At 40.3% G+C, this 20,720-nt stretch overlaps 1 protein-coding gene and 1 pseudogene across 2 annotated transcripts in view; both read right to left on the bottom strand.

Annotated features, from left to right (window-relative positions):
• cacna2d3a (calcium channel, voltage-dependent, alpha 2/delta subunit 3a) overlaps window positions 1-20,720 on the bottom strand; it is a 230,712-nt gene that overhangs the window by 79,030 nt on the left and 130,962 nt on the right. For both annotated transcript variants that reach the window (XM_077217632.1, XM_077217633.1), the window contains 9 exons: window positions 19,697-19,768; window positions 19,317-19,397; window positions 14,491-14,565; window positions 13,563-13,646; window positions 7,797-7,868; window positions 7,366-7,427; window positions 6,356-6,423; window positions 240-285; window positions 50-144 (listed from right to left, as the gene is read on the bottom strand). In XM_077217632.1, coding sequence (XP_077073747.1) covers window positions 50-144; window positions 240-285; window positions 6,356-6,423; window positions 7,366-7,427; window positions 7,797-7,868; window positions 13,563-13,646; window positions 14,491-14,565; window positions 19,317-19,397; window positions 19,697-19,768 — 655 coding nt within the window. The remainder of the gene's footprint in view (window positions 1-49; window positions 145-239; window positions 286-6,355; window positions 6,424-7,365; window positions 7,428-7,796; window positions 7,869-13,562; window positions 13,647-14,490; window positions 14,566-19,316; window positions 19,398-19,696; window positions 19,769-20,720) is intronic.
• Window positions 9,765-12,034, bottom strand: LOC143724509 (uncharacterized; annotated as a pseudogene).

Here is a 20,720-nt window from a genome sequence, read left to right as displayed (position 1 = left end):
AAGGGGAGTCATCAAAACAAATGTTAGTGTGCTCTTGCACTCAGCTCACACTTCAGATGTGGTTCTCCATTAAAATAAAGCTTTATGGCATCAATCTGAGATAGGAAAGGATGTTCTGGGTGTTCCTCTGTGTTACAGTATGTCCTGAAAAGTCAAACCAATCAGTTGTACGCATGCAAACATCTTTCATACTGTAGACAATAAGGCACTGAATAAAGCCTCAAAAGATACAACTTTACCATTCATCTGCTAATACAACATCTGGATGCTCCAAATCATGCAGTCCTGAAACAGAAGAAACACCATCATGCTCAATGCTGCCATGATTGAGCCAAACAGGACATAATCCATGAGGAACATCAGCATTGATTCCTATCAATCATATCTAAACCTAGTCCTGAAATGATTGTCATATGAATGTTGTTCAAACCCCAACCACAGCCTAAACAGTGGCATGAGGTGGTCTTCTGAAACGAGAGGTCTCTCTGTGTTTGATTTTTAGTGCATTAAAAGTTCATGTTGAAATACTAATGAGTGGAAAAGACCTGAAGTTCAGTCCAAGGACTTTGACATGTAATCAGCTAGCAATCAAATTATAAAGTATGAAATGCAAGCTGATTAACAGCTGCAATTTTTATGATTGATTGTTTGATGGGTAACAATCACATCATATAATGCTAGTCACAATGAATTGTGTTGTTCATCATTAAAAAGGAAAACAATTTAGTTGTCAGATTCACAAGACAATGTTTATGGCTTGCAAATGGTCACCCAGCATTCGCAGGAGTGAGAAGCCATTTGGAAATCTGCACTAATGTAACTGGAAATTTAAAACTTGCACTTTGAATTCAGTTTTCAAAAGTTTGTCGTTCAGGCTCATGTAAATGAACAGCCAGAACGCATTCAAAGTTTTACGTTTTTAGTTGACAACGGTGTAGTGTAAAGTGCCCCTTAGTCACAAGTTAAGCTCCTGGCTTTACTGGCCCAGATACACATTAGCCACGCAACAAGCTACACACACACGCACACACACACACACAAACACACACACATGGACCTTTAGCATTACACCTTTCAGCCATGCTGGCCCACACAAGCACAGCCAGTTAACATGCGTTTCACAGAGATCTATGGAACAGCAGCAAAACACACTCATCGGACACTTTATAGATCAAAATGGTGCTGTTCTCAACTTAAAAACATGCGTCTCATCTTTCCACCAGAATACCTAATGGAGGTCTGTGCACCTAAGTGGAAAGAGATAGAGCAGGTTGTGAGAAAGGCAAGGGCTTCATCATCTCCAGGGCCTAATGGAGTTCCGTACAGAGTGTACAAGAGTGCTTCAGGAGTTCTACGAATTCTGTGGAAATTGATAAAAGTGGCTTGGGAAAAGCAGGTTGTACCTAGAGCATGGCGCCGAGCAGGGGGAGTCTTTATACCCAAAGAAAAAGATGCTACAAGCATCAGTCAGTTTCGCCCTATTTCACTATTAAACGTCGAAGGCAAGATTTTCTTCAGCATTATTGCTCAGAGATTGTCAACCTACCTATTAAATAATGGCTTCATTGACACTTCAGTTCAAAAAGCGGTTATTCCAGGATTCTCAGGATGCTTAGAATATATCAGTGTTATCTGGCAACGAATTCCAGCTAAAAAGGAGAGGAAGGAGCTCCATGTGACATTCCTGGATTTGGCTAATGCATATGGTTCAGTGCCACATGAGCTTCTTTGGGCATCATTTGATTTTTTCAGGGTACCGATGTCGATAACAAATTTAGTGAAAGCCTATTTTGGAGATTTGCAATTTAGTTTCTCAACTCCAGAATTCAGCACTACATGGCAATGCTTAGAGGTTGGAATAATGGAAGGATGCACCATTTCTCCACTGGCTTTTACCATGGCAATGGAAGTAATCATTAGGGCATCAAAATGGGTAGTAGGAGGAGAGCGCTTGGCTTCTGGGATGCGACTACCACCAATCAGAGCATACATGGATGACATTACAACCATGACTACAACGGTAGCCTGCACTAATCGGTTATTGGGGAAGTTAACAGATACTATTGAATGGGCACGAATGCAATTTAAGCCCTCTAAATCAAGGAGCCTCTCAATAATTAAAGGAAAGGTAGTAGATAAAACATTCTTCATTAACGGTGAGGCAATACCAACAGTTTCTCAGAAGCCAGTGAAGAGTCTAGGGAGATGGTACGATGGGGATCTAAAGGACACAGTTCGAGTAGGAGAAGTTAGACGACAAGCAGTTGAAGGGTTGAAGAGCAATAACAGCTGTGCTCTACCAGGCAAACTAAAACTCTGGTGCTTTCAGTTTGGTCTACTGCCAAGGTTGCTGTGGCCACTGACTGTGTACGAGGTTTCTTTGACAACAGTGGATAAGCTGTAAGCGTTAATAAGTTCATACATCAGGAAATGGTTGGGAGTTCCACGCTGCCTCAGCAGAGTGGGACTTTATAGTAAAGGAGTATTGCAGCTGCCAGTCTCTGCTTTAACCAAGGAGTTTAAGTGTGCCAAGGTCAGACTGGAAATTACTTTAGCAGAGTCACGCGACAAATGTGTAAGGGAGGCAGCCCCTGTGATAAGAACTGGTAGAAAGTGGTCAGCAAAGAAATCTGTAGTAGAGGCAAAGGCTGACCTTCAAATTGGGGATATCGTTGGGCAGGTACAGCATGGAAGAGGTGGTTTTGGGCTCAGTTTGGCTCCTCCTAAATGGCACAAGGCAGGCCCAGCTCAAAGGAGGAAGCTGGTAGTCCACGAGGTGCGAAAGCAGGAGGAGAGGATGAGATGTATAAAGGCCATTTCCCAGGCCAAGCAGGGAGAGTGGATGAGATGGGAGAGTGTGGAACAACGCAAAATGGGCTGGCAAGGTCTTTGGTCAATGGAAGAGAGTAGGATAAGTTTCCTTATTAGGTCAACATATGATGTTCTCCCATCACCGCAGAACCTAAACCTCTTGGTAGGAGAGGATCCCTCTTGTCCTTTGTGTTCATCACCTGCCACATTAAGGCACACTTTGACAGGATGTAAGGTGACTCTTAGCCAGGGTCGGTTTACTTGGCGCCATGACCAAGTATTGCGATGTTTGGCTTTAGCATTGGAAGAAAAGCGTAACATGACCAATAAGTTGCCGCCTGCTCTAGCAAAACATTACACGCAGAAGACAATATTCCTCCGCCCAGGCGAGCAACAACCAAGAAAAGGTGCTAACACCAATTCTCGCCCAGGACAACTGGAAGCTGCTAGGGACTGGAAGATGCTGGCTGATCTTGATCAACGGCTTATTTTTCAACCTGAGATTGCCACCACTAACCTACGACCAGATATTGTTTTGTGGTCTGGATCAGCACGCATTGTTCAACTGATAGCGTTTACAGTGCCATGGGAGGATGCGGTAGATGAGGCATATGAGAGGAAGAAACTGCAGAACAGCGAGGATGGGGAGTCCGGGTTTATCTAGTGGAGGTGGGTTGTCGAGGTTTTGTGGCACACTCTACAACCCGGTTCCTCAGAGACGTCGGACTCAGTGGCCAAGAGTTGTGTCGCACAGTAAAGAACTTATCTGAAGCAGCAGACAGGGGCAGCAACTGGCTGTGGTTGAGACGGAAAGACTCTAGCTGGCTGTGTACAGGCCGCCACAGTTTCGTAGGATTCTTGAAAACTTGAAGAGTCTGTTGGTTTATTTGTATAGGTTGTATAGTATTTACAGTCATTACGTTCCTGTGTATATTGCGTGAATGACGGGTTGCGTGAATGACGGGTTGTTCTGTGTGAATGACACAGAAATTGTGTTTTGCGGTAGGTGGTATGCCATACTGAACCGTTGCCACTGCAACTGCATATTAACGCACCAGTGGGGCTCGACAGCCTTAGTCAAACGGGTTGGCGCGTATGGTTGGGTTGCAGAGAGATTGTGAGATTGTGGTTAGGTCTCAGCAGCAAGAGGGAAGTAGAGGTCAGTAAGCTGGGCTGAGTTGAGTGGGGGACGGAGGGGGGTGCTCTGGGACGTCAGAGTCACTGTCGAGCCCTCTTGAGGTGTCGTGGGCTAGTCGACGAAACACTGAGGACGGAAGGTGCCCACTTGAAGACCCTAGAGATGTTCCCTACTCCGCTCAATCGAGAGGGTTGTTATGGGGGGACCGCATTGTGGTTGCAGCCGTTGTGTGTGCTGACGCGCAATACACTGCAGCTATTAACACCAGACAGAAGGAGATTCACATCACCAGATGGAAATAAGCGTAAATGGATGGAGAAGCATAGGTTACTGTAAAGCTACGTCTTAGTTGGTGATTATCTTGGCGAAACACGAAGTTTTAACACCTACTCTCGTGTAATGGAAATCTTGAACCCTGCATTACCTGACACATTTCTCAACTATGAAACTTATTTAAACATGACATAACAAAAATGTGTGAAATATATCACAAACAAAACTTGAATTGCTCTGTTTGTAAGTTAACTAAGCCATCTAGCTTTAAAATGAATCCCAAGCATTCGCTGGGTCACATGACCAAAAATGATAGAATGACTTCCTTGAAGTAACCATCGCATGTACCCTTCGCACACGTCCTCGAGGAAGGGCCCTTCGTGAAGATATCCAGCCGCTCACTGGCGTCCCCTTCCCAAAGGCCCTTCACAAGCGCACCAGTGCCGTTTGGAGTCTTCCTCATATCTACATCCCTAAATACACTGATGTTCATGTGATTAGCTGATCTGATATTGAGTTTCATGTGATTAGCTGATCCGATATTGAGTTTCATGTGATTAGCTGATCCGATATTGAGTTTCATGTGATTAGCTGATACGATATTGCGTTTCATGTAATTAGCTGATACGATATTGCGTTTCATGTGATTAGCTGATCCGATATTGAGTTGCATGTGATTAGCTGATCTGATATTGAGTTTCATGTGATTAGCTGATCTGATATTGAGTTTCGTGTGATTAGCTGATCCGATATTGAGTTTCATGTGATTAGCTGATCCGATATTGAGTTTCATGTGATTAGCTGATCCGATATTGAGTTTCATGTGATTAGCTGATCTGATATTGAGTTTCATGTGATTAGCTGATCTGATATTGAGTTTCATGTGATTAGCTGATACGATATTGAGTTTCATGTGATTAGTTGATATGATATTGAGTTTCATGTGATTAGCTGATCCGATATTGAGTTTCATGTGATTAGCTGATCCGATATTGAGTTTCATGTGATTAACTGATCTGATATTGAGTTTCATGTGATTAGCTGATCCGATATTGGGTTTCATGTGATTAGCTGATCTGATATTGAGTTTCATGTGATTAGCTGATCTGATATTGAGTTTCATGTGATTAGCTGATCTGATATTGAGTTTCATGTGATTAGCTGATACGATATTGAGTTTCATGTGATCAGCTGATCCGATATTGAGTTTCATGTGATTAACTGATCTGATATTGAGTTTCATGTGATAAGCTGATCTGATATTGAGTTTCATGTGATTAGCTGATATGATATTGAGTTTCATGTGATTAGCTGATCTGATATTGAGTTTCATGTGATTAGCTGATCCGATATTGAGTTTCATGTGATTATCTGATCTGATATTGAGTTTCATGTGATTATCTGATCTGATATTGAGTTTCATGTCATTAGCTGATTCGATATTGAGTTTCATGTGATTAGCTGATCTGATATTGAGTTTCATGTGATTAGCTGATCTGATATTGAGTTTCATGTGATTATCTGATCTGATATTGAGTTTCATGTGATTAGCTGATCCAATATTGACTTTCATGTGATTAGCTGATATGATATTGAGTTTCATGTGATTAGCTTATCCGATATTGAGTTTCATGTGATTAGCTGATACGATATTGAGTTTCATGTGATTATCTGATCTGATATTGAGTTTCATGTGATTATCTGATCTGATATTGAGTTTCATGTGATTAGCTGATTCGATATTGAGTTTCATGTGATTAGCTGATACGATATTGAGTTTCATGTGATTATCTGATCTGATATTGAGTTTCATGTGATTAGCTGATACGATATTGAGTTTCATGTGATTATCTGATCTGATATTGAGTTTCATGTGATTAGCTGATCCGATATTGAGTTTCATGTGATTAGCTGATACGATATTGAGTTTCATGTGATTAGCTGATCCGATACTTGTGTTACCGAGCAGTTGAACAGATGCACTTAATAAAGTGGCTGGTAAGTGTATATACACAAGAGATAACAACTTGAGCTTGCACACTTACATATGCTGACAAAAGCTGGCAAGACACACATTTATTATAATGAATCAAAGGCAATGTAGAGGACAGAGTCTCTTTAACCCATAGTTACCTTCTTCAACTGAGATGTTTCCTCTGAAGGAATATTTGCCATGGCCTCTGGACAGGGCCACTCCTAAGCTGAAAACAACAGAAATAAATCATACACTCAAAAAAAAATCTTGCATTTTTTACTTGATTGCTATCTGTACTAAATTTTATTTTGTCAAATGGAATTAAAATTTTAAGTTAACAATCCATTTGTGCCGGGACTATATTTTTGTCGCATTGACTGAAACAGGGCCGTGGGTTCCTGGTTCCCAGCAAGCTTGGTACAGAGCTGCATCAGGAGAATAAATGTTGAAATAAAGAGCTATTTAAGTTTTTAATTTGTTTGTTGTTTCTGAAACGCCTGAGCCAAAGTGTGGGGTCAGAATGATTGGGTTTAATTCCTCCAGAAGTGTCTCACACACACACGAGTGTGTTCCCGAACACCGGCATCCGAACACAAGAGGACATGACAGCGTTTACTGCGTTTCGTCTGACGCTCTGAAGGTGATGATACACAGGGCAACTTTTTGAGCAATGTTGCTGGGCAATGTTGCCGTAAACGGGCAACCAGATGAGACACAGGGCCCATAACTGAACTAAATTATCCAGATAAAAATGTATTGCCCATTTTCAATGGGAAAGTGCCCTAGCAACAATCACTAGGCAAGATTGCCCAGCAACATTGCTCAAAAAGTTGCCCTGTGTATCATCACCTTGAGGCACACTCCTTTATGATGATAATAATGATAATAAACTTAATTTATAGTTTATTAGCTCATGTGGATTTTTTTTTCTTCTACGAGAAACTGTTTTCTTCATTTAATGAAGATCAGAGAGAAATATCCTGGACAGGGCACGATGATGATGAATTGTAGCACTGATGGTGGACCCTGGCTATATAGATGTTGTTTAAAATAATGTTTTGGAGGCGTGCTGCAGTCGGTCATGTGCAGAGAAGATGCTGGCTCACTGACTCACAGTTCTGAGTTTCTGTTGTTCTACACAGTTTTATATGTAAGGTAAAACTCTCACCTGAAGGGAGTTCCTCTGATGTCGGTGTAGTAGTAGTCATTGTGTAGAACAAGCACACGCTTCTGAGACAGTCATAAACAAACACACAAACACTATAAGAGGATGAAAGAATAGAGCTTTTTCGGAAATATTTTTACTGTGTGTGTGTGTGTGTGTGTGTGTTTGTGTGTTAGAGTGGTGTGTGTGTGTGTGTGTGTGTGTGTGTGCGTGCGTGCATGCGTGTGCGTGCGTGTATGTGGGTGTGTGTGTGTGAGAGTGTGTGCGTGCGTGTGTGTGTGTGTGTGTGTATGTGTGCGCGTGTGTGTGTGCGCGCGTGTGTGTGTGTGTGTGAGTGTGTGTGTGTGTGTGTGTGTGAGAGTGTGTGAGTGTGTGTAAGTGCGTGCGTGTGTGTGTGTGTGTGCGTGTGTGTGTGTGTGGAGGGAATTTCTTGCCCCTTTATCCACAGTCTTCTTCACTTTCATAGAGAAGCTTCCCGTCTGTCTGTTCACCATGGCATTACGCAACTGGACAAAAAAACAAAAAATAACAACAAAGCATATCTGATAATCAAATTGAGAAATCTAAAAACTGTCCAATATTTTTCAAACACCAAAAAAGATAACTAGATTGTAATATCTGAATATTAAAATGTGAGTTGCCCATGTTTCTAAGTGATGTCTAGTGTGGACGCTTCATACTGTAATACTGTAATACTGTGATACTGTAATACTGTAATACTGTGATACTGTAATACTGTGATTCTGTCATACTGTGATACTGTCATTCTGTGATATTGTGATACTGTGATATTGTGATACTGTGATACTGTCATACTGTGATACTGTGATACTGTGATTCTGTCATAATGTGATACTGTGATACTGTGATATTGTGATACTGTAATACTGTGATACTGTTATTCTGTGATACTGTGATATTGTGATACTGTAATACTGTGATACTGTCATACTGTAATTCTATGATACTGTGATATTGTGATACTGCAATACTGTGATACTGTGATTCTGTGATACTGTGATACTTTAATACTGTGATACTGTAATACTGTGATACTATAATACTGTAATACTGTGATACTGTGAAACTGTGATACTGTAATACTGTGATACTGTAATACTTTGATACTGTGATACTGTAATACTGTGATACTGTAATACTGTGATGATTTTCATGTGATTAGCTGATACGATATTGAGTTTCATGTGATTATCTGATCTGATATTGAGTTTCATGTGATTAGCTGATATGATATTCAGTATCATACTGTGATACTGTGATACTGTAATACTGTGATACTGTGATACTGTCATACTGTAATTCTATGATACTGTGATATTTTGATACTGCAATACTGTAATACTGTGATACTGTAATACTGTGATACTGTCATACTGTGATATTGTGATACTGTAATACTGTAATACTGTGATACTGTAATACTGTGATACTGTAATAATGTGATACTGTCATACTGTGATATTGTGATACTGTAATACTGTGATTCTGTGATTCTGTAATACTGTGATATTGTGATACTGTAATACTGTGATACTGTGATATTGTGATACTGTGATACTGTAATAATGTGATACTGTCATACTGTGATATTGTGATACTGTAATACTGTGATACTGTGATTCTGTGATACTGTGATATTGTGATACTGTAATACTGTGATACTGTGATACTGTGATATTGTGATACTGTAATACTGTGATACTGTCGTAATGTGATACTGTAATACTGTGATACTGTAATAATGTGATACTGTCATACTGTGATATTGTGATACTGTAATACTGTGATCCTGTGATTCTGTGATACTGTGATATTGTGATACTGTAATACTGTGATACTGTGATACTGTGATATTGTGATACTGTAATACTGTGATACTGTAATACTGTGATACTGTGATACTGTAATAATGTGATACTGTCATACTGTGATATTGTGATACTGTAATACTGTGATACTGTGATCCTGTGATTCTGTGATACTGTGATATTGTGATACTGTAATACTGTGATACTGTGATATTGTGATACTGTAATACTGTGATACTATAATACTGTGATACTGTAAACTGTGATACTGTAATACTGTGATATTGTGATACTGTAATACTGTGATACTGTGATTCTGTAATACTGATACTGTGATACTGTGATTCTGTGATACTGTGATATTGTGATATTGTGATACTGTGATATTGTGATAATGTGATTCTTTGATACTGTGATACTGTGATTATGTGATACTGTGATATTGTAATACTGTCTTACTGTGATTCTGTTATACTGTGATATTGTGATACTGTTATTCTGTGATACTGTGATACTGTGATACTGTAATACTGTGATATTGTGATACTGTGATACTGTCTTACTGTGATTCTGTTATACTGTAATACTGTGATACTGTAATACAGTCATACTGAAATATTGTGAGACTGTAATACTGAAATACTGTGATACTGTAATACTGTGATACTGTAATACTGTGATTCTGTGATACTGTAATATTGTGATACTGTAATACTGTAATACTGTGATTCTGTGATACTGTAATACTGTGATACTGTAATACTGTGATACTGTAATACTGCGATACTGTCAAACTGTGATTCTGGGATACTGTGATACTGTAATACTGTGATACTGTAATACTGTAATACTGTGATACTGTAATACTGTGATACTGTAATACTGTGATTCTGGGATACTGTGATACTGTAATACTGTGATTCTGTGATACTGTAATACTGTAATACTGTAATACTGTGATACTGTAATACTGTGATACTGTAATACTGCGATACTGTAATACTGTGATACTGTAATACTGTGATACTGTAATACTGTGATACTGTGATACTGTAATACTGTGATACTGTAATACTGCGATACTGTAATACTGTAATACTGTAATACTGTAATACTGTAATACTGTGATACTGTAATACTGTGATACTGTAATACTGTAATACTGTGATACTGTAATACTGTGATACTGTAATACTGCGATACTGTAATACTGTGATACTGTAATACTGCGATACTGTAATACTGTGATACTGTAATACTGTGATTCTGTGATACTGTAATACTGTGATTCTGTGATACTGTAATACTGTAATACTGTGATACTGTAATACTGTGATACTGTAATACTGCGATACTGTAATACTGTGATACTGTAATACTGCGATACTGTAATACTGTGATACTCTAATACTGTGATACTGTGATACTGTAATACTGTAATACTGTGATACTGTGATACTGTAATACTGTGATTCTGTGATACTGTAATACTGCGATACTGTAATACTGTGATACTGTAAAACTGTGATACTGTAATACTGTGATTCTGTGATACTGTAATACTGTGATTCTGTGATACTGTAATACTGTGATGCTGTGATACTGTAATACTGCGATACTGTAATACTGTGATACTGTAATACTGCGATACTGTAATACTGTGATTCTGTGATACTGTAATACTGTAATACTGTGATACTGTAATACTGTGATTCTGTGATACTGTAATACTGTGATACTGTAATACTGTGATACTGTAATACTGCGATACTCTGATACTGTAATACTGTGATACTGTAATACTGGGATACTGTAATACTGCGATACTGTAATACTGGGATACTGTAATACTGTGATACTGTAATACTGTGATACTGTAATACTGCGATACTGTAATACTGCAATACTGTAATACTGTGATACAGTAATACTGTGATACTGTAATACTGCGATACTGTATGTCTCTATGATACTCTGATCTCCAGACAAACTACTTCACATACTCTTATTCTGACTCTGGTTATGTTCTCAGAAAACAATAAGTGTCTTTTTAACTCTTGCATCTAGTATTAAGATCCATATCAGGAATCCAATGACAAGCGGCCAGCACTAAATACATCTCTAAAAGAAAAGTTTTATTTCTTTGAAGCTTTAAAAGAAAATGAATATCCAATGGAAAAAAGGGGAAAACCATTAAATATACTTGATATGCAAAACAAAATTCATTCTATATAGATTTTAATTGGCTGTTAATGTTTTTAACATTCATCAGCTGAAAAAAAAACTCTGATAGTAATTCCAATTATTTCATGGACTCCACTATTCTCTCTTTTTATAAATTGCACTCATAGTTATAATTGTTGGTGTGAACTTGCGTTTACAGGACCAAGCGTAACAACAACAGTTTGATACAAGTAAATGATTTAAAAGGTCAATAGTAATGCGTTTGTACCCTTTTCCAACTTTATGCAACTCTATAATATGCTAAAACTGGAATTTAACACCTCATTATCTTTTTTTATGTAGTACAATTAACTGTTTTTAGCTTAGTTCGATTCCGTTATGTCTATAATTGTGACTTCCAAAGGGTCATTCCAAAGGGTTCTTGCAAGTGTATCATTGTACCAAATAAGTTAAAGCAACACTATGTCATTTTTGCGGTTTTTGCTCTCGGGTCCCCCTACAGTTGGGAAACAGTATTGTCTTCTACTACGGTCGTAAAATCTGTCCGGGTTACACCAAGGGATACACGTGCATTTGTTGACAAGCCGATACCGTCTTGAGTTCTCGCGAGTTCTCACGTCTTGGGCAGACTGACAGCGTTGCGTGTGAAATGTCTTCATCCCAGGTACATTGGCATATATTTTAGCATGTCATATGAATATAATTGGCTACTGTTTTACATAATCGATATGCTAATTCAATTCAATGTTTGTGTGGTAGGTAATAGCCATATATCGTCAATATTATAATATCAAACTACCATAGATGAATCTGCAAATTTGAAAATCGATTTGCATTATACACTGAGGCAAGACCAATAGCCTTTCACCAGAAAAATAAATAAACAAACATGACTATCAGCCTGCAGACATTAGGATAGTTATCCTGAAAGATTATTTATTATAACCATCATAAACTGGGATTTTAGTGTTTAACGTTACTAGCTACCAGATATATCATTCGCTACTCTACTAGCATTACTAGATTCATGAAGATAAATGGAGGACCAGATAGATTCCGTAACATGGCCAGGCCATGTTATTCAGCCTTTTACATTTCGCGCGATAGTCAGCTCCCTGACTCCATGATTTATTTATAAATGTATAAACACTTTACAGATGACTGACTGTTGCGCTTGTGACAGGGTGCATGTTACTGAAAGAACGAGCATAGAGAGAGCCGGTCGCGCGCGCGCACACTCTCACCGTCTTCAAACTGTCTTGCTCTCCCTCCAATATTGATCCTCGTCCGGCCTTTTAATTTGTCATTCTCCCTTTTTCTTATTTTAGTCTCCTATGACAAAACCTTTGCCTTCTTCCTTTTAGTTGTTGCTTCGGTCACGACAACAACATACAGACGGGTATCAAACGCTAGTTGGGCTCTCACGTCAGAATCTGAGGAAGTGGGGGAAGTGACGTATGCCGTAAAGCAGTCGAATTTTGTAGGGTTTTTTTGTGCTCGGGTTACTACCCGAAACCTGAAGTTACATAGTGCCAGTAAAAGCGATACAGACACTGTCAGGCTACGGCAGACGTGTCATTCAACCTATTGTAAGTCGATGTACCATCTCAAGGGTCTTGGAAATATATTATGAAGGTTGAAAAACTATATAGTGCTGCTTTAAGGAGACCAGACTCATGAAAGTAGGTCATTTTATACACAAATCTGCAGGTGTTATGAAGCATTTCATTATATTTTGGCCCCAATCGTCTCTGTTCTGTACTCTCAGCTTTTGGAGCAACACATAGACAACCCAGTTTTGTTTTGAGAATACTTTCTGAGAGGATATTTCTCAGGTTTCAGAACTGAATAAAGAAGAAACTCTACTAACTGTTAAATAATGGTTAAATAAGTTTCACAAGTTCACATTTTATAGGATGAGTCAGTGAGATAAAGGTAAACGAATGTGGCTCGTTCTGAGACCAAATTCCCTCTTTGACTTTTTAATTAAGAAAGACTGAAGTAAATATATAATAGAAGTAAAGGAAGTAAAGGTGGAGTAAGTGGCGTTGGCTTTAATTATGTGGCTGTGTTTATATCGTTCTGTCGTGATTAACAGGTTTCACCAGAACTTTCATTAAAACTGTATTAATAACTTTATATAAAATGATATTTATAACGGTTTTAATAACAGAAACGCATGCGCACCTCATCCTCCGTGTCTTCCCACTCCACCTCGGACAGATCCACACTGCTGTAGCTCGACCTCCTCCGCTTCTTCCCTTCTTCATACTAAAAACACCAGTGACATTAATCAACATGGATAAACATGATGTGTATTAGTGTGGCACTGTAATAAACACAATATTATCATAATCAAATGTGAAAATTCTCACATCACTAGTCACTGAATTTTTTCTATAGATCATTTTTTAAAATACATTCTGTAAGTCGATACAACATGTAAAACTGTAATGAATGTTTGTGCCACAGTGATCCGACTATAAAAGCTGGACATGTGCTGTGACCACAGCTTTATTCTGTGTTCCGCATCTGTGGATCAGTGTGTGTGACAGGAATACACTGCCCTCCAGTGGCAGAATCACACGAAAGCAAGAGTCAAGATGCTTATCTTTTTAAATGGGAGAGAATAAAAGAGCAGTTTCTGTTGCAATGTGTAGTTTTGTGTAGATACACGGACATCAGCTTTATCCTGCAAATCAGTTACATTATTAAATGTAAAAAAAAAAGAAAGGAATAAAAATAAAAAGTCCATGACATGCATGCTGGGATATGCATGAAGATTCAAGCATAGAACCAAAAACATTTAAATAAACTTGTGATCGTCTTGACTGTTTTCATTGCCCTCTTACTCAAATCTTACTCAAAAATGACTATTGCACAGCTTTATTTATTGATAATTCACACAGCAGTGAAATCATGAAGGTTTGATTCTAGAGCTGTTGATGTTCTCATCTCATCATCTGTCAAACACTCATTACAGTCCACAGATCATCATCATCATCATCATCATCATCTGTCAAACACTCATTACTGTCCACAGCTGTCGGCTCACAGCACAATGACTCTAATGAGACGCATTCTCCCATCAGCCTCAGCGTTCGCCATACATTACCAGAGGCTGCAGGTCTGGATGGGTGAGTATGTATCCGTTGTTGGTGATGGCAAAGGCATAACCATGGATTCCCAGCTGTGAACACACACACACACACACACACACACACACACACACAAAAACACACAAACACAGCAGGAGCAGCAATCAAAATCAGAGATACTGTCAAAACTGAGGGAGAACTTACTATTTGTCTTTCCAAGACATGGTTATTAAAGTGTTAATGTGAGATGAGCCTGGTCTCGTCTCCTGGCAAGGTTGTCAAAGTCGGCAGTGATCTTTGATGTAGAGGTCCTCAGGTTAGCTGACAAGTGGCTATTTGTTCAATTTGATCTACGAGTTCATTACTGAGAAGGTTTGTTCACACACATATGTGACCCGTCACAGAAACCAGGGACACAAGTCGGCAGCACAACTTTCGAGCAAAATGAGAAAGAAGAGTTTTTTTTCAAAATTGGTTAATTTCAATTTTTTGCAGAATCTGTTAATTGAAATCACGAAGAAGCCTCTCCATGTTTGAGATAGCAGTATTGGTATATTTAAAAGCTTACATTTTGAGGTTGAAATCGGCTTGTTTTCGGAGATTCTAGCATGCAGTAGGGGCGTGGCGTGTCATTGTCTGTGTGTATTTCCATACTGAATAACCCGGCGCTTTTGCCCCCGCCCTCCAAGTGAACCGCATGGCTACTTATTATGCTGTGCTCTGGCAGGCTCTATCTGATATCAAAATTCAATGAAGATGGATGCCGCAAAGATTGTCGCAGACGAAATGAACCGTGGCAGTTACACCGAAAATGTTTTCGCCGCACTTTGTGGGCTCGGGAAACTGAACCGGAGGTATGGGTGCGGCGCGCGCGCCCTCAGTGCTTGAATACGGCGGCTCGGCTCGCTGACAGCGGTGGCTGGCTGTTTCATATGTGACGTCCCGATTGCTTTGAATGGGGAACGTTTTTTGAACAGGGAACAGAGTTAATGGACTGGCAACAATCTCCATAGAACATGAACTGGCACAGAGAATCGAAATAGAGGATACAGTTAAGACCTTTGCTGCGATGAAGGCCTGCCGTGCGTGTTTCTGAAATGTAAGTTAAGCTTCATTTGCTCTTTAGTCGTTATTTAAGATGCTGAACCTGCTGATGATATAATGTGTTTGCGGACATTTCATTTGTGTGTGTATACGCACATAAGAAAGTGGTGTAAAGAGATTTGCAACAATAATTTGAGGAGGTTAAATGTGATTATTTGGAAAATTCCTGTCATGACTGCTTAAAGAAAAATGCCAGCAGGCATTTGCCTCCTGCATAAACTTTAATATTGTTGATATTTTGGGCACACGAGCGTTGCGCACTATTTGCGTTATATGTAGGCCTATGGCTTATTGGTCTTTGTGTGTTGTTGTTGGTTTTGCGTTATATGTATATGGCATATTGGTCTTTGTGTGTTGTTGCTGGTTTTGCGTTATATGTATATGGCATATTGGTCTTTGTGTGTTGTTGCTGGTTTTGCGTTACATGTAGGCTATATGCCATTATTGTCTTTGTGTGTTGTTGCTGGTACGTTGCAAACAGAGGGGCAGCACAATTGTTTTTCGCCTAGTGCGGCAGAAGTGCACTCATTCGAAGTGCATAAAAAGCTGTAAAGCACAGGGGGGAGCTTTACAGGGGGTATGGCTTATCTAAATGAGATGTAAATGAGCCCTATTGTCACTCCCAGCAGCAGAGACAGGTGAGAACTGCACAATCTTTAGAGGTCATTTTCTCATCTTTGAGCTTTTTTAAGTGCCTAGCTTCAAATGGCCACAACTTCTCCAAATATTATCAGATTTCCACATGTTACACATCGTTGGAAAGCTTGGAGATTACACTTTCAGAATCTATGAATAACTCAAAATGCCCCAGAACCGACTTGTGTCCCTAGTTTCCGTGACCGGTCACATATGTGGATCCAAATAAAATACGATACATACTCTCCATATTAGACATACCGCCTTCTGTCTGACACTGGGGAAGAAGTATGTTGCTGTCAAATCTTCGTTGAAAACGCGACATTCAGAGTCCACTTTTCTTTTTTGCCACACTCATTTTCACTCAATTTTGAGCAGTACGGTCCCATATATGGGATTTTTATTTCTTTGCGCCTGATAGTACGGTCCCACATACGAGATTTAAAATGTACAGTGACGTGACATAACTACCCGATTCAAAATGTGCGTTCGCGTGTTGGCTGGCACTTGTCATAGGCCTATATTACAACTATTTGCAGTGTTTTCAAACACAATATTTAATTTCGGTTTCAGACATTTAAATACACACAAGCACTAGTAAAACAATACATTTGGACTTTGTAAAAGTCTATGGAAGCAGTAATAGCAATATATTCAAATATAATTTGCCAACGTGTTTTATTCATATCAGATACACATAGTGTAAGTAACTATAAAGTTTACTCTATTCTTCTCCTAGTTCCACTTTCTTACATGTATTTCGGGAGAAACTGATGAATTTTCATATTGTAAATCCGACAGACAGGACTCACTGAACTGCGGCGCAAACAAACATGGCTCATCTCACGTTATAGATCAAGATTATTTATATATAGGTTTTTAAATGACAAGACACACTCGCTTACATGTATTTGAGAATCAGAATATCAGATAGTTGTTGACATGGTAAGCAAGTTTGTGACTATTTTGAATAAATAAGGAAAAACAATATCTGATCCTGAATATGAGAACTGAGGTAAAGCCTGATCCGAGGACTGAGGTAAAGCCTGATCCGAGGACTGAGGTGAAGCCTGATTCGAGGACTGAGGTGAAGCCTGATCCGAGGACTGAGGTGAAGCCTGATCCGAAGACTGAGGTAAAGCCTGATCCGAGGACTGAGGTGAAGCCTGATCCGAGGACTGAGGTAAAACCTGATCCGAGGACTGAGGTAAAGCCTGATTCGAAGACTGAGGTGAAGCCTGATCCGAGGACTGAGGTGAATCCTGATCCGAGGACTGAGGTAAATCCTGATCCGAGGACTGAGGTAAAGCCTGATCCGAGGACTGAGGTAAAGCCTGATCCGAGGACTGACGTAAAGCCTGATCCGAGGACTGAGGTAAATCCTGATGCGAGGACTGAGGTAAATCCTGATCCGAGGACTGAGGTGAAGCCTGATCCGAGGACTGAGGTAAAGCCTGATCCGAGGACTGAGGTAAAGCCTGATCCGAAGACTGAGGTAAAGCCTGATTCGAGGACTGAGGTGAAGCCTGATCCGAAGACTGAGATAAAGCCTGATCCGAGGACTGAGGTAAATAATGATGCGAGGACTGAGGTGAATCCTGATCCAAAGACTGAGATAAAGCCTGATCCGAGGACTGAGGTGAAGCCTGATCCGAGGACTGAGGTAAAGCCTGATCCGTGGACTGAGGTAAAGCCTGATCCGTGGACTGAGGTAAAGCCTGATCCGAGGACTGAGGTAAATCCTTATCCGAGGACTAGTTAAATCCTGGTCCGAGGACAGAGGTAAATCCTGATCCGAGGACTGAGGTAAAGCCTGATCCGCAAACTGAGGTAAAGCTGGGGGCTCGAAGACCGAGGTGGAGCCGGTGGGAGTGAGGACAACAGAGGAGCAACAGAGGACATAGATGATGAAGCCGATTGAGTGGATAGCCACAGACCCTGAAGTCCGTGGTGGAGCCGAGAGAGCGAGGAGCCACGGTGGAGCCATCGGGTTGAAGGAACAAAGGGGTGCCCTAAGCTCATATTGACAAGGTGTAGTCGAAGGGTCAAAACTCTGAGGCCACCCACTGTAAAAACCACTGTGGAACTGGGTAACCAGGAGGCTGTGATCACACCAGTGGAGCTGGATGGCTAGGAGATCCAGCGGATCAAGAGGATGAGGCGGAGCCAGGGAAATGGATAGAACCAGCAGTGGAGACAAAGACAGGGAACTGGATGAAATCAGTGGAGACAAGGAGCTGGACATAACCAGTGGAGCAAGAAGGCATTCTAGGGGGGGAATACGATCTGTTGACCACAAGTCTTTCAGCAATTCCTTCCCTACAATTTCTGGGACGGACATTGTGACAGGCTCAGTTAGGGGGGAACCGGCCAGTCACAACGCATATTCAATGTACTGGAGAAGCGAACCTCCTGACCACTGTGGAACTCAGAGTCCGAAGCTGCGGTAGACAGAAAAGTATACAAGCCAAAAGAGATCAAGCAAAAATAGAAGCCAAAATCACGAGCTTCCAGACTTGAACACCACACCTCACGTGCAAACTCCAGGGAGCTGTGGGGGATGATAGGTTTTCTTGCAGTTAGTGGCTCTCTGCTGGTCAGACTATTTAACACTACTTTGTATTGGTTCTGTGTGTGTGTGTGTGTGTGTGTGTGTGTGTGTGTGTGTGTGTGTGTGTGTGTGTGTGTGTGTGTGTGTGTGTGTGTGTGTGTGTGTGTGTGTATGTGTGTGTGTGTGTGTGTGTGTGTGTTGTATGAGTCTGCTCTCCACTTCTTCACTGTCACACTAATGATTGTTTCAAAAGGATAGATAGTCACTTCGATACAATCATTTTCATAGGAAATATTTCAAACACAGGAAGGAAAACTGCAGAAGTCAAGCCATTTTGTCAACATGAAATGAAAGTTGAATCTATTTATTTAGTTAATACACATTACTTGTCTTTTCAATTAACCAGGCACATCATTCTAGAGAAAAAAAGTTTGTCTTTGTATTCTTTCGTTTATAGATACATATAACACTGCTGCTAGAAACATACTCAACAGGCTTCTAATAAATTGAGAACAATTAGAATAACATAAGAATTAAATGTTGTTCGTGTACCTTGTATTTGGGGATAGCCTTCAGTATTTCAGACACTGGAACATCTGTGCCAACCACTCCAAGAAGAATTCCTTTATTTCTCTTAAAACAATGAACATGAGTGTGTTAGGGACTTTTTTTTTCTTACATTGGCATTATTTCCTCTGTCTAGGGCAGGGGTGCCCAATCCTGTCCCTGGAGATCTACCTACCAGCAGAGTTCAGATCCAGCCCTGATCCAACACACTTTGTAATTATCAAGTGCTCCTGAAGAACTTGGCAGGAAGGTAGATCTCCAGGAACAGGATTAGTTCTAGTAAGATAAGCATTATACGGAAAGATTCATACTGACTGAATAACCACTGGTTAACATTACAGAAGTCAATGTTTAGTATCACTTACGGTCTCGTTTTTGGTGCTGAACACAGGCATGGCCACAGTTGTCATGAGCACAGGACCCTGAGCATCTTCCAACTATACAAATTGACAACAACAAATAGTGGTGGATGAATACCATTTGACTTTTCATACGTTTTTACAAAATGTGAAATACACTGCTACAGGTATAAATTGCTGCTCTCTCCAGATGAAACACTTGTGACACTAAAATATACTTCCCACTATAAACCAATCACAAATCAAGATAGGACATTCAGTAAATAATGACTTAAACATCTCTCTGCTCCACGCAAAGCTATAATGTGATATTAAAAAACTTGGAATAAGCAGTTAATTGTCTTGCATTAATGTTAATGGTTTGTTGTATTGTCTTTCTAGTTGTTGGTGTTCATTAAAAGTATCGTTATTTCATTCAGTCTTCATCCCATCGTCTTTTGGATTAAACTACACACCTAAAACGTGACAGAACACGAGACCTAGATTGGATTATAACAGCAAAAGGATTTAAAACAATGGATATACCTGCTCCTCTTGCTGGAGCAGGGGGATTGCTCCCTTGAGGATCACAGGAGGGACTTTCTAGATCTGGTGGGCCTCACCCACTATCCCAATGCTCGTTAGGCATATTCTATAACACCGGACTCAATGTGTGGTCGAAGGCACATCTGTCCATGGATGGTCCTCCGAGGAGCTTTGTCAAGTATGTGGAGTGTGTGCTGGTAAAGGTGCAAGTCCCCATTTACAACACCAGCCTCACTCCAGACCCAGAGCCCAGCCAGCCTTCAGCTATGCTGGCCACGGAAGAAAAGCCAGAGCCCACAGCTGACTCGGAGCAAAAGCCCCCCATAAAAAAGGGCCAGAACAATTACTTAAGGCCATGGCATCCCGGAGCCTGAGCCCATCACGGAGTCTGTTCAGGTGTGTGAGCCGGCATCAACATCTGTCATCCACAGCATATTAGTGGAGTTTGTTGGAATGTATTGGAGCCCCGCCCACACTCCCTTCACTGAGGTGTGTGAAATGAGCT

This window comes from Siphateles boraxobius, unplaced genomic scaffold (assembly GCF_051911475.1).
Source record: "Siphateles boraxobius isolate OS27281-9 unplaced genomic scaffold, OSU_SipBor_1 75, whole genome shotgun sequence".
NCBI classification, from domain to species: domain Eukaryota; kingdom Metazoa; phylum Chordata; class Actinopteri; order Cypriniformes; family Leuciscidae; genus Siphateles; species Siphateles boraxobius.
Note: the sequence above shows the minus strand (reverse complement) of the source record. Positions and strands in the feature narration are given on the sequence as shown.